Consider the following 23,763-nt stretch of genomic DNA (forward strand, 5'->3'; position numbering starts at 1 on the left):
TCTGCCCTTAGTTCCCCCAAGTAACTGGGCTAGCTGGTCGGTATCCGAGGTTTCCATAGCGCCTGGACGGGAGTTTTGTGGTAGGCTTTGCGTTCTGTAACGCTTACCTGATTCCCGTAGAGGCGCCGGTCTTGACTGGGCGTATACTGTATCTTCAAAGGTGATGTGTAACACACGGCTGGCTCTTTGGGCTGGACCTCTGTGCACTGTATGTCTGACTCGAAGGGTAAGATGTCTGCAGATAGAAAATGTGGGATTAATGAACTGGGTTATTGAATGTCTCTCTCTTCTTCCCTTTCTCTTCTCCTGTAGAACCCCAAAGGTTAACGCTCTCACCTTAGGTAAGTGAACGCCGTGCTCTCCATCTGCCTCGAGGCAGGGTGCTGTAACCAGTTTCTTCACTGGATAAGGGGAGCAGGCCTCTTGACTTCAGAGGACTGCTGTCCGTCGTTTACTGCACGAACGGTAAGTTTCGAGTAATTCTAATGTCTTTAAAGTCTTTAGTAATGATGTTTCTTGTTTTGCAGGGTTTCGGCGATGGCGGGCTGAAGTGAGTTGAAGATGGAGCCCGTGTGATGAATAGAAGCGCCTGGAAGCACGTAGGTAAGCGCTTGTTGCCTGCTTCACGATGTGCTCTAACTGTCTTTTTATTTTGCAGGTACAAGTTCGGGGCGGCTGCAGGGTGCTGGAATACCCACTGGGTTAGATGTGGAAAGGAGTAATGGCACGTGAGTATTAAAGTTCCCCAGTGTCTTTAAACGCACCTTGTTTTGTCTTTCAGATGTGGGATACAGCGCCGAAGGCCTCCGGAGCGTACGAAGAGTTGGTAAGCTTTTGTCTTTCAGATGCCGGAATGCAGTGTGAAGACCTCCGGAGCGCACGAAGAGTAGGTAAGCCTTTGTCTTTCAGATGCCGGAATGCAGCGCGAGGCGTTGGTGACAGCCGATGGACCAGGTAAGTGAAGAGCTGTCACTGAAGACCGTAATGCTAACTTGTTCTTTCTTGTCTTTATAGGTGTTGCTGAAGACTGGATTCAGAATGGTAAGCCTTTTTCCTTAGGCCCAGGATCAGATGCAGAAGACACGATGAGCGTTCTGCTGCTGAGGATGCAGAATAACGCAAAGCAAGATTCATCCATCGGGTGTGGTTTAAATAGCCTCCTGTAGTGCTTAGGTGTCTCCTTCCACAGCCACGCCTAGGTAAGAAAAGAGTTCCTGCTTTCCAGAAGAGTTCCAGTGTTCTGAATCTAGGGAGTGGCTCCTGCCCCACCCAACAGGAAAAGTAGTTCCAAACAGAAGAGGATCAGAGGCTCAACTGGCAGGCAAGTAAGCAGCATGGTCTGCTGCAGGTAAGTCCACCCAAGCATTATGAGCCCGGCGCTTCCAGCGCTGGGACTGGGCATATTTATGAGCCTGGTGCCACTGGCACCAGGACTGGGTCCAAAAGGTCCCAATTGGGACTGGCTGGCACTCGGAACCTGGGTTATGGATCTGCTTCCAAGGGAGTTGGGAAAACCCTGACCTTTTGGAAGCAGAGATCATGACAGTGCCTCTATCTCAGGTAACGGAAGGTATTTATTCAGTGTACTTCCTTGTTACCCAAAAAGGATCTAACCATGCGCCCTGTATTAGATCTGCACCCAGCGAACAAGTTTGTCAAACCCCAAAAGTTTTGTATGGTGACCTTACAGGAAGTGATCCCACTGCTATCACAGGGAGATTACATGACATGAAAGATGCATACTTTCATATTTTAATGTTGCCAGCGCACAGGAAATACCTCAGGTTCATGATGGAGGGCAAACACTACCAGTTCAGAGTGCTACCCTTCGGCATAGCATCTGCACCAAGGGTATTCACGAAAGCAGTGGCAGTGGCAGCGGCCCATCTGCGCAGATTATCCATCCCAGTATACCCTTACCTCGACGACTGGCTCATAACAGGGGATTCTTACGAGACATGCTTCTCAAACACCCAAAAGACTGTAGACCTTTGTTCCAACTGGGCTTCTCCATCAATGAGAAGAAGTCCAGCTTAGACCCCAGCCAAGTCAAACAATTCCTAGGGGCTCTAATTCGAACAAAGGACGGTCTTGTCTTCCCCTCCAACGAGAGGGTCCAAAACATGCTGTTTCAGATCCCCCAGTATGTGGCAGGTCGAGAGGTGACGGTGCGCAAAGCGATGCGCTTGCTAGGAATGATGGCGTTGTGTATTTATTTGGTACCTCACATGCGCCCAATGCAAAAGTGGCTCAACAGCCAGTGGTGTCAGGCCAGCGGACAATGGGACGATCTAGTGGTGGTCTCGCAGGCCTTGGTTCTCTCGCTACGGTGGTGGACAAGGGAAAACCTGATAATAGGGAAACCCTTTGCCACACCCGTGGTGGAGGCCACTCTAACCACGGACGCATCCCTCACAGGATGGGGGGGCTCACCTATCCCATCAGACTTCTGGACTCCGAACGTAGCATCCAAGCACATAAAGCTACTGGAGCTACTGGCAGTGTTCAAAGCACTAAAAGCCTCCCAAGAACACCTACAAGGGAAGACAGTGATGGTCCTTACAGACAGCACCACAGCCATGTACTACATCAACCAGCAGGGGGGCACCCACTCTCCAGGACTATCCAAGCTGTCCCAGAATATATGTAAGTGGGCTCTCAGATACAACATGTTCCTACTGTCACAACACGTACCAGGGTAACTCAATCTGCTAGCAGACGAACTCAGCAGAGACTTCCCCCTGCCCGAAGAGTACGAATGGCGATTGCACGAAAACATCGTTTTAGACGTCTTCACGCAATGGGGATTCCCCGAAATAGACCTGTTTGCAACTCTGGAGAACTCACAATGCCAAAGTTACGCCTCCAGGTACCCCCAGAACCAGTCCAAGGGGAACGGTCTGTCGATTCAATGGTCAGGGAAATTTGTTTACGCCTTTCCCCCGACAAAGTTGTGCACAAGATGCACCAGGAACAAGTTACCATGATACTAGTGGCCCCGATGTGGGCCCGGCAGCCATGGTTCGCTCACTTGATGGCGATGTCCCTATCTCCCCCAGTGAAACTTCCCTGCCCGTACAACATGCTGTCACAGGACAAGGGTAAGACACTGCATCCATGCCCTCAGACCATGAACTTAGCAGCCTGGCTCCTGAGATCATTGAATTTGGACATCTACAACTCCCGCAGAGATGTATGGACATCCTCAGGGAAGCCAGAATACCTAATACTCGCCACTTCTATTCTAGCAAGTGGAGAAGATTTGTCATCTGGTGTAGAGGAAAGAGCATCAACCCGGTTGACTGCTCTCCCACACATATTGTTCTGTACTTGACCCATTTATTGGATTCAGGTCTAGTGTTCAATTCCATTAAAGTCCACCTGGCGGCATTTTCTGCATACACCACTTCCCAACTTAAAGTGTCGTGTTGGAAGATCCCAGTTATCAAGGCCTTCATGGAGGGGGTAAAGAGAATACACCCTCCGATAGCTAACCCAGCTCCCGGATGGGACTTAAATGTGGTACTTTGCAGACTCTTGGGCTCGCCATTTGAACCCATGCACAAGGCACCTCTTAAGGACCTCACTCTTAAGACTGCTTTCCTAATAGCTATCACCTCCATTAGGAGAGTAAGTGAACTACAGGCTCTTTCTGTTCTAGACCCCTTCGTAACAGTTCACAAAGATAAGGTGGTTCTACGCACACACCCAAGGTTTGCACCGAAATTAATCTCTAAATTCCATGTAAACCAGTCAATAGAACTACCAACGTTCTTTCAAAACCCTTCCAACTTGGGAGAAAAAAGTCTGCATACACTGGATGTATGCAGAGCTGTCATGTTCTACATGGAAAGAACCAGGCCACTGAGAGAGACTAATCAGTTCTTTGTCTCGGTGGCAGCAGGAAGAGAAGGAGATGCAGTTTCTAAGTCCACGATATCTAGATGGATTGTTCAATGCATCACTCTCTGTTACACTCTTGCTAAGAGAGAACTACCCTTCAAGCCAAGAGCACATTCTACTCGAGGCACTGGGGCTTCCATAGCATTCATTGCAAATGTTCCCCTTGAGTCCATCTGCAAAGTGGCTACCTGGAGTTCTGTGCATACCTTTACAAAACACTACTGTCTAGATGCACGCTCTAGATCTGACTCCCAGGTGGGACAGGCCGTATTAAGACATCTTTTCTCTACTGTTCCTTCTCATAACCCACTGCCAACTCCGGGTACTGCTCGCTAGTCTATTCACAGCATGTGATTCTAAGCAGATTAACAAAAATCAGAAGACAATGCATTACTTACAGTAAAAGCATTTCTGATGGTTGTATCTGCTTAGATTCACATGCGCCCAACCTTCCTCCCCGCTCGGATGGAAGGAACATAGACATCTTTCTACATCTCTCTCTTTTCTGTACTCACTCACGTATAGAAGGCTCCCTCAGGGCAGAAAAAATACAAACGGAGGGACCTCGACGCGTGAGGGATTGTGGGTACAACGCACGTCACTATAGGGATAGTGTTACAGACACGCCTTGTCGACGTCCCCTTTTCGACTACGAAAAACAAATTGCAATACTCCGCAGTGACCACTGGATGTCGGACCTATGCACAGCATGTGAATCTAAGCAGATACAACCATCAGAAATGCTTTTACGGTAAGTAATGCATTGTCTTAGGCCTTGCATGAGAAGAATAGCCCCTCTCTGGGCAATAAAGTTCAACTCGGATGTCCAGGAGTGCATTCTAGATCTACCGGTCGAGGGGGGAAACGGGGGGCTCTTCCACTCCTCTACGGACGAGGATCTGGACAAAAAGAAAAACAGCTCAAAAACGTATCCATCCTTACAAAGACCACGCCCAAATCGTACACCCAATCTCAGCAGCGCTCGGAAAGGGGGGTCATACATATGAAGGGTTCTGCGGATTCCAGTAACGCAGATCCAGGCAGCCGGACCGCAACGAAGGGGGGGGGGGGGAGTGAGGGCTTTTTCCAGTCCCCCTCCTCAGCATCAGGCTCCGAGGGAAAGCAAGCATGACAGGCCCCTGCTGGTCCACACGTCTCTGGTGGGGGACAGGCTTCCTCTCTATGCACAATTCTGGTGCCAGAATTTCGTGGACCCCTGGATCCTATCCGTAGTATCCACATGGGTACCGCCTTCCTATCCCAGCCTCTCCTTCCTCCTCCCCTCCACAGGTTGGGATAGCAACTCTTTTGGCGTTGATCTGTTCGCTCGTAGAGAGCCAGGCAGTAGAGGAAGTGCCAGCCTCCCAGCTAGGCTTTGGCTTTTACTCCAGGATTTTCGCCATTCAGAAGAAGAACCAGGCGGGCCTGAGAGTTGTGTTGGACCTTTCCACCTCAACCTCTCTTTACCCCTGCAGAAATTCAAGATGGTTACGCCAGCTTTTATAGTGAAGACATTGGACAAGGGAGACTGGATGTGCTCCCTTGATCTGAAGGACGCGTACCTACATGCCCTGATTTGGCAGTCCCATCGTTCTTTCCTACGGTTCAGGATCATGGGCTACCATTTTCAATACAAGGTCCTTCATTTTTGGCCTCAACTCAGCCCCTAGGGTCTTTACCTGACTCATGAATGCTGTGGCGGCCCTCCTCAGAGCTCAGGGTCTCCAAATCTACCCATATCTCGACGACTGGCTCGTCGGGGCTACATCTCCGGAGGCGGTTCACCACTCTGCCCATGCCCTTATGAACACACTGCACGATCTGGCCTTCTCGCTCAATCTCAAGTCACAACTGCAGCCCATGCAGACTGACTTTCCTGGGCCTCATCTGCGACATGCGACACGTGCTCCGAGAAGGTCTTCCCGTCGCAGGACAAAATCTCGGCCATCAAGAGGGCCACTGCCCACTTCCTCAGCAGAGAGGTGACCTCGGCATGGTGGTACCAGCATCTCCTTGGTCTACTTGCAGCGGTCCTAAGGATGAGGAGGATTCAGCTGCACTTTGCGTCCTCATTGAACCAGGAACTGGGCGCTCAATCCGAGATGATAAACGTCCCTCCACCTCTCCACCCGGACCTTACATGGTGGTTCAGGGACTGCAACCTATGTACGGGCAAGCCCTTTCGGCCGCCCTCCCCGCAAGCCACCATCACCAGAGACTCCTCGCTTGAGGGCTGGGGTGCCACCCTGGATGGCCTCTCGGTCCACGGCACCTGGACTCGACAGAAGCAGGAATACCACATCAACTGGTTGGAGCTGAACGCCAGAGCATTCCTACTGCTTCTCAGGGGCAAGGTTGTCCTCCTCCAGACAGAAAACTTGACCAGAATGTACTACGTCAACAAGCAGGGAGGCACCAGATCCCCTCCTCTGTGCAGACATGCGATCAACATGTGGAAGTGGGCCCTGGAAAATGACATTTACCTCACGGCAGTCCACCTCCCGAGGGAGTCCAACCTAGAAGCGGACAGGATCAGCAGGCTGGGAGCGGACAATTACGAGTGACGGCTAAACAACCTCGTTATTCAGGGGATCCTCAACAGGTGGGGTCACCCCCACGTGGATCTGTTTGCCACCTGGCACAACAAGAAGTCTCCCCAGTTCGCATCCTGGCAAGGTCAGGTCCCCGGCTCTCTGGGCGACACATTTCACCTCCAGTGGACCGGCATGAAAGCCTATGCCTTTCTGCCCACTCCCCTGATCCACAGGGTAATCTGCAAAATCAAGGAGTCTTGCCGCCGACTCATTATTCTGATAGATCCATGGTGGCCGGCCAGACCATGGTTTTCGGAGTTGCTCAGCCTCTCGGAGCTGCCCCCGATTCACCTTCCGACGGGCCCAGCACATCTTCTGTCACAGGAGGGGGGCAGAGCCATCCACCCTTCCCCAGGGGAAACTAGCCCTCACAGCGTGGTACCTCAGCAGGAGATCATACAGGGTGCCAGGAGCAGCACCACCGGGGCCCAGTACAAAATCAAATGAACTAGATTCTGCCACTGGGCAGACTCCAAAGGCATCAACCCTTTAGCTTGCACTTTGGACACTGTGCTCTCCTTTTCGGCGCACCTCGCTCATTCCGGCGTGCAGGTGGACACCTGCCGCACATACCTTGCAGCCATTGGGGCTTACAGGAACGCGGAGGAGGGCATTTTCTCCTCCTCCAAACCTATCGTCAAACATCTGACTGGTCTCGCTAGGCTCTACCCGCTCGTCAAGGGACAGCACCCTGTGTGGGACCTTAACATAGTCTTGGGCACCCTGGCACACAAACTATTCGATCCGATGGCTTCTGTGGACATCAGGCTGGTCACTATCAAGACTGCCTTACTAGTCGGCCTTACCTCGGCTCGTAAAGTCAGCGTGATCCAGGCACTGGTCGCCTCGGAACCATATACCACTTTTCACAAAGACAAGGTAGTCATGCGGACGCCCATGGTTCCGTCTGCGTTCCACTTAAATGAGGAAATAGTCCTTCCTACGTTTTTTCCTGATCCCAAGGACGAAGCACAGAGTGCTGCGCTGCCTGGATGTCGGGCGTGTCCTGAAATTCTACTTGGACAGGACCATGGGCTTTCCGCAAATTGGACGCCCTGTTCGTCACTTTCTGAGGCTCAAGACCAAGCTATTGGGCCTCTAAGGCTTCCATATCCCGCTCGATGGTCTCTGCCATCAAGGAGGCTTACGAGGGCAAGCACAAGCTGCTCCCGGCCAACATGCATACGCACGCAGTCAGGGCCAAGGCAACGGCCATCACATTCCAGCGGCATGTCCCTTGGCAAGTCATAAGCAGGGTGGCCACTTGGGCCTCCGCCTCGGCTTTCTGCAAGCATTACTGTTTGGATGCCGGCTCTAGATCTGATCCGGCTTTCGGACAGAGGGTTCTAAGGAACCTATTTGCTTAAGGATGGTCTCCTCTCCACCCTGGGGCTACAATCATTGGTAATCACCCATACAGTATGGAGGAAAGGGTACAGGACGTAAGAGTAATTATAAGTTACTCACCATAGTGACTAACGTACTGTTAGTCCATGGTCCCCTTTCCTCCATACGTCCCACCAACCTCCCCCCCCTAATAATACTGGTGTCATTAGGCAATGTTAAATCTAATGTCGACTCTTCAATGGGGACTGAGGTGTGGCACCAGAGGGCGTAGTCAGGCCAGTGGATGCTCCCTGGGCCGCACCCCCATGCGCCTCTAAATTTAAAGGGGAAGGTTTTTTCTTCTGAAAAGGTTCTGTCTCCCATCCCTTGGAAGGGTCGCCCATAAAGTATGGAGGAAAGGGGACTATGGGCTAAGAGTACGTTAGTCACTACAGTGAGTAATTCATAATTTCTCCAAACAACTACACTTTGTAACCCTTTACTTTATTCTAGCATACACATATAATACACCATACTATCCCAGTTAGTACCTCTTTCTCTTTCTCTCTCTTTCTCTCTTTCTCTCTCTCTCTCTGTAATCTCTCTCTCTCTCTCTCTCTCTCTCTCTCTCTCTCTCTCTCTCTCTCTCTCTCTCTCTCTCTCTCTCTCTCTCTCTCTCTCTCTCTCTCTCTCTCTCTCTGTAATCTCTTTCTCTCTCTCTCTCTCTCTCTCTCTCTCTCTGTAATATCTCTCTCTCTCTCTCTCTCTCTCTGTAATCTCTCGGTCTCTCTCTCTCTCTCTCTGTAATCTCTCGGTCTCTCTCTCTCTCTCTCTGTAATCTCTCGGTCTCTCTCTAAATACCTTACCTGCAATCGCTCAAACTTAGCCGCTGTCAGGGACTCTTCATACCTGATGGAATCCCAAGGCTTATCTGGAATACGATAAGGCCTGTCCCCTCTGTCAACCACTGCAACCTCTTATTGGCTACAGAGATGGAAGGTCTTCCCATGGGTTTCAGATTCAAAATGAAAGAAAAACACTGGACTAAAAATCTTAGGCGGTGGAAATCCTCCTATGTCGTTGACCGCGCAAGCTGGTCTGGTAAGCAGCAGAGGTCAACTGCGAAGGTAGTTCTGTACAGGATAATGCAGTTGGCAACAATGAAGAGGGAGATGTATACCAACCCACTGAAAAGAATGTTCCAGAGATAAGCGGGCAAGAGAGAGTGAAATGGAGGCTAAGGAAGTGGTTGGAAGAGGAAACCAAGGACAAGTGCTACACCAACAGGTCGGAGTGAACGTCTCTATATATCCGGCAGGGGCAGTCTGCAATCTTGTTGTGGGTGCATAAGACCTCATGCGGCCACCATCTTGGTGAGATTGGATGTGCAGCAGGAAACCTGCCATCTTGGTTTGGGTCCACTGACTCCTTGGTTACCATACGGACCAGGCACAAATCCAATTCTAGAGCATGCTCTCATCATGCTGCCCCTGGACCCCCTCCTCCCCAGTTTCCATTGATTGGACCGATGGAATATTAGGTCATGGACTTTGTTGTCAAGATCTTTCACATGGTGCATGCCGCTTCCAATCCATTCGGCGTAGTTCTCCACGTCCGTAATGTGAGTCGCAGATTTGTTGGGCTTCATACACCAGGTTGTTCGGGTGGTGTAGAGGGGCCTTTGTTCTTTGCGAATAGTGTCCATATAGATAAGTCTTCAATAGTGAGATATGCAATTCGAGATGGATACTTTTCCAGAAAATGGCATTATGAAGCCACAAGATTAACTGCTTTGGTGATCCTAAATGGTCCAAATGTATCGGGGCTAAAACATGTTTGGTGCTAAGTGAGTAGGCAAGTAAGAGAATAGCCATACCTAGATGATATATGGGTGCGTTGTTGCATTTTTAATTGGCATATCTTTTTTCTCTTCGTAATTTGCATGTGAAGTATAGCAGAGCCCTCAAATGTAGACAGTTCTCATTGGAGTTGATAAAATAATTCCTAATAGCCCGTTCCCTTTCAGTGCTGCGACCCACAGAATATGGCTAAGTCCCGCAGAATCTTCGGTTCAGCTGTCACACAAGCACTGACTTAGTAATCTTCTTTGCACCTGAATACTCTACATTGAAACGGCTAGTGTAATGTCTTGAAACTAGTCACCTTTGTTTTAAGACCACTAATGCACAGATGTGTGCAGCACAAAAAAGACAAATAACAAACTTTCTTCCTGTTAAAATGTCTTTCCCCCACTGCATTCGCAGTGCCAAATATGGGAATCCATATTCTTTCATCTGACTTTTTGCCTTATTGGGTACACAAACTTTGGTAACCCACACAGAGTGTGGTAACGTACAATTCATGTAAATATTTGAAATTCATATTTCTTTATAATTAACGCCAACACTGACCGTTTAGTCCAAGGGTCTGCAACCTTCAGCTTTTCAGATGTTTAGGACTAGGACTCCCATTATTCCTCACCTTTGACTATGCTGACTACGGCTTGTCTGGTGAGCCAAACGTTGCAGACCCCTGTGTGACATAGACTGTAAAATTTGTCTACTTTGATGATGCACATTTGTTAATTTATGTAACAAATATCTGCAATTCCAATGCTTGTATGGTAATTGTGAATGTTTCTAATTTCTTGCCTTTCCTTACTTAGACCTTCCTGCGACAGCCCATCGCCAAGCCCAAGAACCCACCATAAACAGGGGAACCTGAAGACTGAGGATACCTGTCCCACTCCTCGCCGGACACCCAGGAACAAAGCTTTTAACTTTGAAGATCCAAGCTTTCACAGTTTTAGTCAGACTCTAGTAGAAAAAGACTCTCCTTCCCGCCAGGTGGCCCAGAATGCACAGCTGACCAGCATTTCCCCTCACCACACACAGAGAGCTAAAACTGTCCACCAAGACTATCAATATCCCTGCAGTGTCACTCTCAGCGTAGTAGAGAGGTGTTCCACCACTTCAGTAGCAGATAACACTGAGAAGACTTGCACAACCCTTCGACGTACCCCTAGGGCTGTCTCTCTTGACTGTCCTTTTGATAGCAGGGTCACAGAAAACTTGGAAGTGAGGCAGCCAACAAGCCCCCAGGGGCATCCGGGCACAGGCCAGACGACCACCACCCCTCGTCGGACACCCAAGGCCAGGCCTCTCCACCAGGATGACCCTCTACCCACCAGCAGTGCCATCAAGAACTTTGTAGAGCAGAGCTCCCCTGCTTGTCAGGACACTCCAGACATTGGAAAGCTTTGTAAAACCCCTTGTCGGACCTCCAGGGCTGTCAACATTGATGTTAATTTCCCCAATAGTATTACCCAGATCTTTGAAGGGCAGCAAGATACTTCTCACCAAGAGCCGGCGCATGCAGGCCGAACTTGCACCACCCCTCGTCGGACCCCCAGAGCTGTCAACCTTGATGGTCTTCCCATTGACGTTGCACAAAATTTGGAAGGATGGTGTCCTACTTCTCTCTGGGAGCCTCAGGATGCAGGACAAACCTGCAACACTCCCCGCCGGATCCCTAAGACTAGGCAAGTACAGCATGACATCCCACTCGCGGCCAACAGTGTCACCCAGGACATTAATCGGTCCCCTCCTGTTCTTGAGAAGGCTCCACACACGGGCAAGACTGTTTCTCGCTATAGACAGACCCCCAGGTCTTTAAACAGTGACAGTCCTCTACCCAGTCATGTCACCCCAAACTGTATAGGGCTGCACCAGCCTTCCACTCCCCTGGAGAACCAGGGCATGAGGAAGTCTTGTACCACTCCACACAGAACTCCCAGTGCCATACCTGCCATTCATGGTGATCCTCTCCCTAGCAGTGCCATCCGCAATCTGATGGAAACTCGAACACCTGCTCGCCGCAAGGACAGAGTTTACCTGAGTAACGAAGAGGATTTGAGTAAGAGGAGGAAGATGGAGGCTGGATTGCTTATAGAAACACCGGTTTCCCGTATGCCACGTACGACTTGCAAACCTCCAAGAAAGAGAAAACGGAAGAAGAACTTTGGTGTGAACATTTCTCCTATTGAGAAATCTAGCCAAAGGTTTTTAGCTGTAGTTCTCCATGATTTCACTGGTGAGCCTCAGGAGAATCAAGAACAGGTACGTTTTATCCTTCCATGCTATGCGAAGAGTGGAACTGATTTAAGCCTGGTGCCTCTTGTACCACAGAATATCTTGGGTTACTGGTTTTGGTCGGCAATGACGGATTGGCGATTTCGTTCAGCTGCAAATATACAATGTTTTACATAATACAGAGTGTAACAGTCTATTTGGCATTCTGGCTTGAGTGGAATGTTTTGAGTGCGCACAGGGGACTCCTAGTGGTTACTTTAAACTGTATCTGTTTAAAATGAATTTTCTGACATGTTAATCGGGTACAGTACTTTGAAGTTGTCAAATGGCATATTGAATGTAAAAATGTCAGTCAAAAATATTTTCAAGAGTTTTTTTTAAAGACTGCTGGAGTTCTTCTTCAGTTAACCGATTTCAGGTATGCCAGTATGTTTTTATTCACCGCAGTTGAAATCATATCCTTATGCCTTATAATCATTTGCTGATTTCAGACTGCATCAAACTCACAAATTGTTTAATAAACCGGGTTGGAAATGCAGTGAAACTGTATTCCAGTTCTCTAAAAAAATGTATATGGATGCTTGATGACTCCCTAAATATTTGTCATACGAAAAGCTATCCCAATTTTTGAGGGCTAACTGAAGTCCACCAAAGCTATTGTAGTAGAAACAATCTCAAAGAAAATCGCTCTGCCATGCCAAAAGCTGTCTCATGATGCCACCCGAAAGTGCTCCAGTTTTGGTTGGTGGTTCTGTGTGCATTCTTTCATGAATGAATTTGTGTGACAAGTGATAGGCAGCCCATACTTAGAGGGGTACCCCTTAAATACGGGTACCCTTAATCGTGCTCACACCAGATTAAAGTTCATCCCTCTAGAGAATTAAGGCCAAGAGTCTTGTCTTGCAAGGATAACAAATTTAATCTGTACAACGATGAGGATGGGGGGGGGGGACTCTGCTCCCCGACCAGCATTCTGTCCTTCTTCCGTGGCCGGCTCCTCCAGACTTATGCCAAGCAAAGCGGGCGCCTTATATACTGTTTGACTTGGTCACTGGATGCATAGCTCATCCAAAACTGTCCTCCTTCCCATACAAGGGACGCTGCAGTCTTCCTTCTTGCATGGCTGGGTTTCCATTTAGAACAAACTACTTAGCATACTGCTGCCTATGCAGGAATACATTGTAGCTCCCGTTTGTCATTTGCTTTATTATAATCATCTATATATAAACACACCTTCCCCCATACTCTACACACTTCACTCACTATAATCATATTTTATCTGATCCAGTAATTCTCTTTCAATCCTTGTTTTTCCATCGTAATGTGTATATCGTGCATTGAGTTTTTAGTCTGCATGGGACAAATAGCTGCTCAGCCACTTTGTGTGCTCTGCCAGAGCTAGCCATGCCCCCCACAATGCCTGTAGTTTATTTTTTAGCACAGGTTGCATTCCTTTTCCTTTTGGCGCAGAGCTCTTTACCATGTTCTGAGAAAAACAAACTACAATTTAACATTTTTAAAAATGTATTCGGCTAAATAGTTATTTGCACCTTATATTTAAATAGTAACTATTTTCACACCTTCACCATCCTTTCCCCTCACTCTGACCAGCCTCTTGGCCCTCCTACCCCTAACTACGAGGCTAAGAACCTCGGGGTCATCTTTGACTCCAAACTTTCCTTCTCCGCCCACATCTCTGAGGTCACTTAAGTCAAACTTCCTACTGCACCTCCTTAGAGGTACTCTGCCTGTCTTGTCTCCTTCCCCAAGATGCTCACTGTCTCCCAAGCTCTGGTTGTCTCTAGGTTGGACTATTGTAACAGCCTCTTTCTTAATCTACCTGCCTTTACTCTCCGCCCTCTGCAACTATTCCAGAACAGGACTGCAAGACTTGTCCTTGGGCCTCAAACCCTGGGATCGTATCTCTTCAGCTCCAAAATCTCTCCATTGGCTCCCAGTGGATGTAAGGATTAAATTCAAAACCATCTGCATTGCCTACAAGGCTTTCTGGGGCCAGGGTCCAAAATGCCTTCAGCTATCCCTCCGCAAATAGACCTTGAGGGAATCAGAGGAAGAGGAGCGAAGGGTTGTTGTTTTTCAAAGAAACAAGCTGGTGGGTAGAGCTCTGTCTTCGGCTGGGACCTCCCTCTGGAACAGCTTCCCTGCCACTCTAAAAATTGAGGAGAACCACCTCCGGATCCGGAAGCACCTCAAGACCTTCATCTTTGCTTCTGCCTTTGCTCCCCCTCTCCCCTGCTGATCTGCTCTCTCTTGGCACTGTGCACCTGGCCACCCTCCTGCAGTGCCTCCTGGCCACCCCTTGCACTTGGGGACTGTATCTGTACCCATACAATCCCCCTGCCCATTTTCTTCTTCTTTTTCTGCACCTATTAGATTTACCCAGTTCTGCTGCCGATAACACAGCACTTGCCACTTGCTGGCTGCACTACCACGGTTTACTGCCTCCATTATCTATTTATTTTCTGTTCTCTTCTGCTCTGCACTTTCCACTCTCCCCCTTCCATGCACTGTTCCCCTTTCCCATGCACTTGCACGTTCTCAATGTCACTGGGCCTAGTAAGATCATTGTTTTGTTCTCCCCTGTTCCCCTCCCTTGTCGTGCTCTGAAACACTTGTGTACGAGCGTGATGCAAATAAAATATATCATATACAATTTCCACGCCTCCGTGTTATTATTTTTGCATGAAAAAAGCTTTCTCAGTGCTATAGTGCTTTGAGAAGTCTTGCCTAATTGTAAAGCACTTTGGTACAGGAAGGCGCTAGCCAAGGGACTAGCTCCTCCCCAACATCCCCCCCCCCTTTTGTTACTTCTACAGTAACTCACTCATCCCCACCTGACATATCTATAACTCCAGAAAAATGAGTTTTGCGTTTTAATGTATGGCAAGGTGTTTTAGAACCCCCCCCCCCCACAATTGATACAATCAACTTCACAGTATTAGGATTATATGAACACAACATCAGAGACCCAATTGACACGTGCAGACGAGGACCAAGGAGAACATGATCACAGGCACCAGTAGTTTTACTGCTGCACCCAGCCATGACGGGACCCAATCAAAGGGAAGCGATGGCCAATCTGTGTTCTGAACTCCACCACCTTTCTTCATTTGAACACCTAGATTGTGCACCGTCTTGATCCGGTGGGATAGTGACACCACCTCATATGGACCTTTAAACCTGGGGCGGATCAGTTCCCCAGGTAATAATGGCCCAGTTGTAATATGGGCCATGCTGTGCATGGAACTGTGGTCTCACTTTCTACAGGGGTGGTCCCTATTTCTCCCCCCCCCCCCCTTTACCCTGCCCCACTACCGCCCCAGTGTGCCTCCGTTCTGTCCTCTGGTCAATTATTTATGACCCATCAACATATAATATGGCTCCTTCCGTCAATGCATGAGCCGTCCATCAGAGTGGGAAAATAAAGACAACTCCTGTGTATAATCCGGAGTTGCTAAAGCAGGGGCTGTGCAAACCGCTTCTTTTAAGTCCTCAAATTGTCTAGTCGTTTCTTCAGTCCATTCCAAGTCCTCTGTCCTTCCCTGAGACTTTGTTATGGTGGCCTTGTGTAGACTGCGTAGTCTAGGATCCATGCCTTACAATATTTACAAAAGCCCAAAAGACTGCTACATTTCCTTCACAGTACTGGGCCTAAGGGTGGCGCACATTGCCGCCTCCCTATCTGGTAATGGTTTTTCCCCATTGCAAAAATTAGTTGCCCCAAGTATAGTACCTCCTGTTGACTGTATTATAGCTTCTTTTCATCTGCCTTGTACCCTTCACGAGCCGGCAATTGCAATAAGGCAACAGAATCCCTCCTGCACTGATTTTCATTTTCACAACATACCAACTGATCATCCACATACTGGATGATTGTGCTAAGCACCTGACTTCAATGTAATCTGTACTGGGCCACATCTCTCAGTAAGCCGCCATCATGTGGATTAACAGTCCATAATTGTGCTGGCACATATCACATGTCCTCCTCAAAAAATAAAAATGGCTGGTTCACCACTGCCATTAGGGGGCACTGTACCTTCCTATACTGCACTATGATATCACAGGGGATGCAGCTTTCCAAAATCTCCCCATTTTGTTCACTGTCCTCAAATAACTCCTATGGAGTCATTTTCTTCAATTGTACTGTCGAGTCTACACATAGGACTATGCGCCACTCTTCCTGGTCTGTTCCAGTCAGGACTACTCTTTTATCTGATACTACTAGTCCTTATAAATCTAATGACAATATTGTCCCTGCCATAACCTCGGGTGGCACCATGGGTTGGAAAATAAAATCTGTAGGCACTTGCCAACATTTTGTCGCAATTGGAGGCACTGCTTTACTAATGCCTTAATACCATAAAAATAAATATATCTAGGACCCGAGGCACCCCATGAACTACTGATTCCCTTTCTATTCCATTGATTATTACCATTGCTCGAGTTACATGCATCCCTGGAGTGGAACACGCTACCCCTTGGTCTGTGAATGATAATTCTATTTAGTTTACTGAGCAGATCCCTACCCAACAAGTTCACAGGGGAACTCTCTGAATATAACAAAGGGGCTCGTAATACCTTCCCTCCCAGTTTTATATCTAGCTCCTCAGTGTATGGAACTGTAACAATAGTCCCAGAGAGTCCCTGCGTGTAAAGAGTTTTACCTGATAATGGAAAGTTCCCCTCCATGATGTACGATTTAGTTGCACCTGAATCTACCATAAATATAAATTGCCTGTTTCCTATTTACTCTTCCACTAAGAGCTCCTCTTCAGGGTGTGCTGTCATCAGTAGGATTGGACATGCGCGTGCTCTGTGGGCTATCCTGATCAGAATATGTATTTATCCCGGGGAATGAAAAGGGGCCGCCCTCACCATTGCAACTCCTTGGAATGAGGCGCTTGTTCCCCCTGCCATCCTGTTAAACTGTGTTCCTTCACCCTGTTGTAGTTGTTGCTCACGTTGCCCTTGCATGTCAGCCCCATAAGGGATATGATTTTGAAACCCCTTGCCAAAATTGCTGTTGTCCCATTCTTTGAAGCCCTTGGAATCCCTGCCCTGGAGGTGATGGCCCATAATTAAATCTCATCCCATGCCTGTTCCTGCACTCCCTTGTAAAATGCCCCCATTTCCCGCAATACCAGCACTGTGATGTTCATATCCTCCTCCCCGAGGCCCTATCCTCTCAAGGCCTCCTGCTCTTGTTCCTCGAAATCCTCCTCTTCCCCTTGGTGCTCCTTCATACTGCCACTGTGGGTTGGGGTACTGTTCCCCCCCCCCATTGTTCCTGTCCTTCACCCCATAGTGCCGCAAATGTGGCATTCCCGATTTGTTGAATGTCTCCTGTCCTTTCCCCCTGAGCCGGTGCCGTCACTGGTGCTTGACGACAACCTTATTTAGTTTCTTTTCCACTAGTTTTGCCTCGTCTGTTTGCCGCTTCTGGGCTGTCTCCCTGTCCCGCTCCTGGATTCTCTTACAATTGTGGACTATTATACGTTGCATCTCTGTCCACCCTTTGGCTTCAATTCCCACAATTTTATCTAGTGCCTTCAGGACCTCTTTTGGTAGTCCCTTCTTTACAATAAAATAGAAAAATTGTACTGTCTCAACTCTCCATGTTTCCTGTAACCTAAGAATAAACCTAACTGGTTCCTCATCACTGCACTGCATTAAAGAATGTAAGTTAGGGGTATCTGGGTACATCCTTCGTAGGGCATACCATACCCTTACCTCATTAAATGCTGCTCCATCATGTTCATTATCTGAAAGACTTAGCCCAGAGTACCCCGCCCTTGCCCATATGTCCCCAGCCTGGTCCCCAACCATGCTGACCAGTAACTATAAAATCTCCTAGTGCTAAAGCTACCCCTGCTGTTTGTTTTTTTTTTTTTTGCTTTTATCAATCTTTTGATTTTGCAAAGTAGTTTGCTTCGTGTCCTTTCTTTTTCTATGTTTTTATTTTCTGTTTATCGTTTTGTTTCCCACCATTACTTTATGCAGTAGAGTTTTCTGTTGGGCGTTCTGGGACCTTCTTTGCGCATTCATCCAGGGAGGCTTTTAGCATTTTTGCCGTCGCTATGGACCACGAAGTCCTAGACCCACTCATTAAGCGAGACCACCACACTTCTTCATCGTATTGAGAGAAAGGTTCCAATAGGGGGCAGAGAAAGGATCTTCTCCATATGATGGTCTTTGGGCAGTTTAAGAGGAGGTGTTTTATTGACTTTTTCAGATTGGCTCTTGCACAGGCGACAATGGTTTGTAGCAGAGAGGCCCCTTATGGGCCGGACCTCGTTGGTTAGCAGTAAGTTCAGCCTTGCCCTGAGGAGAGTTGCACGTAAGACTCTGTCTGGAAATCTTTTGAATAATTCGAGAGTCGCATCCAGTTTTTTCGGTTGGGCAGGTAGGTGATTTAGAGTTTATTTCCGCAATTGTGTGGGTTTCGATCCAGTCTTCCTGTTCCATTTTCTTTTTTATTTTTATTGGATTTCTGATCAGAGTCTCTTCTGTGCATGCAATGTCTTCTAGGGAAATTCTTTGTTTGGATGCCCATGTGGTCAGCATTTTGCAGGTCTCGTTGTTCTTTTCTGTGTTTATCAGGTTAAAGAGCAGAGGAGATTCAGGCATGAGAATTTTCCTGAAGAGTGACATTTCCCCGGCCTCTTTGGCTGCTTTCAGGGATCTGAGGCCTAGTTCTCGTCTGATCCCTGCGATCAGCGTCGAATTAGGAAGTTGGAGTACCTTCCGCCAGAAGTACCCCTCCAATTTTCCCCAAATCGCTGTGGGAAGAGTGGGCAGGGCATCTCCTCCATAGACTAGACAGGGGACCACTTTTCCTTTGTAGAATTTCAGGACCGGTAACAGAGTGAATCGTCCATACTTCCTGTCGATGATCTGCGCTTGTGTTATCTTTCTGTATTGCGACTTCTGATTTGGAGCTATCCATCATCACACCGAGGCATTTGTAGTTTTTGACAACCTCCAAGGCTGCTTTTTCGATGTGCCAACTCGATTTCTTTTTTGACTTCTTCCCTGTTGGTTTTTCCATTATCAGGATTTTGTCTTTTCTTTGTTAATCTCCAGATTGTTAGCGGATATGTATGAAGCCAGATTGTCTAGTTGTCGTTGTAGTCCTATTTCTGTCTGGTCAAGGAGGATGATGTCATCAGCGTACAGAAGTCGACCCAGTGGTGTTTGACCTATTTTTGGAGGGAAAGATCTTATTCGGTTTGCTCTTTCTTTGTAGTCACCCAGAAAGGAGATAAATAAGGCCGGGGCCAGGGGGCATCCCTGCTTGACTCCTCGGAATGTTGGAATGACTTTCGAGAGTAAGCCTTGGTGGTTCAGTTTAACTCGCATGGAGGTTTCTTTGTGAAGGGCATTGATGGGTTCCAGTAGCGATGGCGGGCAATTTCAAGCGGACAATTTGGACCATAACCTCTCTGTCGACTTGGTCGAAAACCTGGGTAAGGTCTATGAAAGCTAAAAAGACCTTCCCAGAACCTTCCTTGATTTTGCTCTTCAGAATGCTAAGGATCAAGATGTTGACTTGAGTTCCGCAGTTTTTCATGAAGCCCGCTTGAAACGGGTCGTTGCAGTGAGCCGATTTTGCCCAAGTTTGAAAGCTCCTTTGTAGGAACGAGCCGTAGATTTTTCCAATAGTGTCCAGCAAGGCAATGGGGCGGTTGTTTACAGGACCCGACCTGTCTCCTTTCTTGTATATAGGGGCGACAACTGAGGTGGACCAAGAGACTGGAATCGAGTTGGACAGGGTACAATTCTGAAAGACTTGACTGATGAAGGAGGCCCATTCTGACGGGTGATTTTTCAAATCGATGTTAGTAATTCCGTCGGGACCTGGGGCTCTTGAAGATTTTAGCCTTCTTATGGCCGATATAATGTCTTCGATGTCGGAGAAGTCCTCCCAAATATTGTGAACTGATGGCGGGGTTGTACTGGGAGCATTCGGCTCGGGGAGTTTGAAAATAGTGGAGAAATGAGTTGTCCAGGCAACCTCGCCGACGCAGTTTGATGTTGAGGAGGATGATCGGTTGTCATACGTTTTTATCAGCTGCCAAAAGGCTCCGGAATTTTTGTCCGCCAATTTCTTTAGCATTTCTTCAGCGTCATGTTGGTATAAGGCCGATCGATGGAATCTTAGCCAGGATTTGTAGCTTTTTTGCTCTTGGAAGTAAAATTTCACTGCATCGCTTGTTTTTAAGTTTGCCGCTTGTCTCTTCAGTTTCCGAAGTTCTCGCCTTCTGAATACTAGCTCTGAGTTATACTCATGCAGCGGGTTGGTTGAAGGCCAGTTTTTTTTGTCGTTTCACGTAGTGTGGAATTAGCAGAGGTTGGTAGTCTGCTAGATGGTTAGGAGGCCCAGATTCTCTGTACTGTTGACTTCCATATCTTTTCGTCAGTTCTCTGATTTTTTCGCTTGTAAGTCTGAGTCGGTTTCCTTGAGCTGTGGGTCCCGGGGCTTCAGGCAGGAATATTCTTGTGCTATGCTCCACCGGCCAGCTGGCTTTCAGGATGTTGTGATCGCTCTCAACGGTCTGCAGTATCTCGAATGAGGTCATCCTGGCTAACATCTCCTCGGATGTAAAGATGTAATCTATAGTCCTCTTTTGCGCGCCTCTTTCCCAAGACGGGATGGGGTTTGATGGGAGGAGGGCCTCTTCGATGTTATGGAGGTTTCTGGTATTCATCAGTGTCTGCCATTTCTCACCTTGTGACTCAGCCGTGGTGTTTTCTCTCAGGTAGATGGTTTTTTGTCTCTTTTTTGGGCACGTCGCGTTTAAGTCGCCGCTTATTATTATTTGCACTTCTTCTTTGGCTGCCAAAATTCCATCTATCACTGTTTCGATGATAAGGAATTTCTCGTCCGTGATCGACTGCAGGTTCCAGTACGCAGTGATTATGGCCAACCAATGGGTCTCATTTTGGTTTTTGTTTCTGTTCTTGTATTACTCAGCCTTTGCATCGAAAGAGAGAGCCCATTCAACAAGGACTGCTAGGTGGTTTTGAGTAGCGGCCATCGTTTCTTGATTGAAAGACCCACACCGTTCCGGACTGCTATCAAGAGACCAGAGGACAGGCGACCCAGACGACCCTTGCTGGCAGGGGCAACCATGACAGAAAAGCCATAGATACCTGGTTTGTCAAGCAGCCATGTTTCTTGTAGCGTTATAATGTCATATTCCGCCAGATTGACTTCACCCGGTCTTGTAAGTTGACTGAAACCTCTTGTGTTCCAGGACATCATTGTGATGTCTGAGCGGACTTGAGTGGTTATGTGTTGTGAGGCTGCTGAAATTGAAAGTTGGGTCGTTTCTCTGTTTAGCAGACTCACTGCTGTTGATTGCTATTTTGTCGCCGAGTACTTCCGTGCTTTAGGCAACCACGCTAGGAGTTGTTTTATAGGCGCGATTGATGATGCAGAGTTTGAGGCTTGCGGGGCTAACCTCGCACTCGTCTCTTCGTTTGAGGTGGCGTTCATTTCTTTGCTTGATGTTTTAGGAAAGCCTTTTGGAACTGGGCTTGTGTTACTTCCTTTTCCTTCTAACTCCGATGGATTTAGGTTTGCTTTCCTTTTAGGGCCTGAGCCCTCTTTGGCAAGGTCATGTGAGTGAGCCGTCCGTTGGCTTGAAGGTTTGACTTGATCATAGGTGCTACAGTTTGTTTCTGTTGCGGGTTGGTATTTGGTGGACTGAGCGTTAGTCGCAGAATTGGTTTCCTTTTCAGCAGTACTTGTCCATTCTGTGATGGTGTATCCGCATTTGAGGAAATCGCTGGAGTCGGCTCTTGAACCCCTTCTCACTGCGTGAATTTTGACGTGGAGGAAGGCCTTAGCCCTATGCCCTTTATGGTAAGGTTCCACTAGCGTAAGGTCTGCCATTCTCAAGTGGTTTAAGGTTTTGGAGTGTTTCAGGATTTTTAAGACCGTTCCTCTGTTCAATGTTATGGCTTCTGAATTTTGTGGAGTCTGTTCAATCTTGAAAATAATAGACGGCGGGTTGTTTTTCTTAGGTCTGTGGAATCGTGAAGAGAATTTTAGTCTGTTCGGACTAATTTGCCTTTTTGGGCTGTAGCGTCTTCTTGGGCTGTCCGGACTGCTTCTACTTCTTTTCTTGTGGTAGTCGTTATCCTTTACTTCCGCTTCTCTTTGGCGGTTTTTTGTTGGTGATAGGCGTTTTCTTATTTCTTGTGGGCCTCTCGTGTTTCTGGGGGTATTAGCTTGAAACTCGTCCTTGCGAGGGCCGCTCTGTCGTCTACGTTTTTTCTGGAGAGGAGAGACGGGCTTGTTGCTTTTGGATTGGCTTTTTTGGTAACCAAAGTGCCAGTTCTGTGGTTCGGCAGCACTCGTCGTGACAGGTGGATTGTTAGGTTCATGAGGTTGTCGTCTCTCATAAAGTCCTCCGTTGTTATTGGGGACTTTCTTGAGTTGGCGGGACTCGAGGATTCTTTCTGAGGCGCACCCAATGATGTTGGTCTCGGAAGTTCTTTTATTTTGGGCCTGGCTGAAGGGCCGGTTTGAAGCGGTTGGAGATTTAAGGCCTTGTGTGCACCACACTGAGGTTTTGTCTGTCCGTAGTGATGCCTTTGCTGTCTCCACCCTCTTTGGGGACGTTGACACACCGTCCAAAGTTTTCCTGTGGTTCTGGAATTCCTGCAGCTTTGTATGTTGCACTTTAGGTTGTAGGTGCGGGGTAGAGGGCTCTCGTGACCAGTTTGCTGTCGGAAGTACGTTGGTTAGGGCCGGAAGAGCCAGGAAGGACAGGCTGTCTTTTTGTTTGTTCAGAAGAGCCGGAGAGTTGACAGAAGACTGCTTGTTCCACGGCCCTCGTTGGTGGGATGTCAACTGTTGCCCAAGTGGGAAGCCGTTTTCTGTATGGGAGCCTTGGTCTGCGGAATCTTTGATCTCGATGGGTCTCTGAGACTTGGCTGCGTCGATGTAGGGGTCACTCTGGTGGTCGTGAGCAGGATTTTATTGAAAAGTTCAGAGTCCAGTTTTTCTTTTGCTGCAATGTACCCTTCCAGGTAAATCAGTTTCGGATGGGTCATTGCAAGCAAGGTAGTTTGATCTTTGAGTGAGTCACTTATTGCCTCGTATAATTTGCCAAACGGGGCAAGTGCGATGGTAATTGCAGACATTAGGGTTGCTATGTCAAGCCGCTTGGGAGATGACTCTTTCTGAGTTTCGTCCTGTTGCCGCTCCCCTGATTTGCTTTTTCTTCTTGATGTTCCCACGGGCGGTGTCAAGAGAGGGGATGGATTTTGCTCCCGACTCTTTATCTTGTCTCTCCAACTCGAGTCCCTCGCGATTGGAGATAGGTTCACTTGTTGTGGTGAAAGGTTGATGGGGGAGCTGGTCTGGTTTCCCTGATTTAAAGACGCTGAGGGGTATTCTGTTTGAGGAAGAGGTTCCTTGGAAATCTCCGCTTGACCCATATTAGGGGAGAGAAATTCCGGCAGCGACAGTACACTTGGCGTAAGCAATGGCAAAGGGTTCGGTGTGGTGGAGTTGGGGGTGACTGGTTCCAGAGCTTCACAGTTAATAGGGTCCGTATAGTTGATAGGAAATGCTGGATTTTCAGGGACTTGTGAGGTTAACGGACGCAGGGGTGCCTGGATTGCCTCTCCTTTACAAGGAAGATTAGATGGGTCTTTTGCTTTATTGTAGTTTCTGAAGTCAATTTGGGCAGGCATGCTTTGAATTTGTGCTGTTGGGTGCTCAATGGTTACTTCTAATATCTCTGCGTCCGTGAGTTCTTTTAGGACGTCCAATTTTCTTTTCCCTTAGCTCACAAAGTATTCCTTCAGGGAAT

General features: G+C 48.0%; 1 protein-coding gene across 2 annotated transcripts in view; it reads left to right on the forward strand.

Moving 5' to 3' along the window:
- The window catches only part of PRR14 (proline rich 14), a 738,062-nt gene that overhangs the window by 140,729 nt on the left and 573,570 nt on the right, over positions 1 to 23,763 (forward strand). For both annotated transcript variants that reach the window (XM_069651623.1, XM_069651624.1), the window contains exon 3: positions 10,489 to 11,941. In XM_069651623.1, the coding sequence (XP_069507724.1) occupies positions 10,489 to 11,941 (1,453 nt within the window). The remainder of the gene's footprint in view (positions 1 to 10,488; positions 11,942 to 23,763) is intronic.

The sequence above is a fragment of the Ambystoma mexicanum genome, chromosome 3p (genome assembly GCF_040938575.1).
Source record: "Ambystoma mexicanum isolate Mex_15411 chromosome 3p, UKY_AmexF1_1, whole genome shotgun sequence".
Taxonomy (NCBI): Eukaryota; Metazoa; Chordata; class Amphibia; order Caudata; family Ambystomatidae; genus Ambystoma; species Ambystoma mexicanum.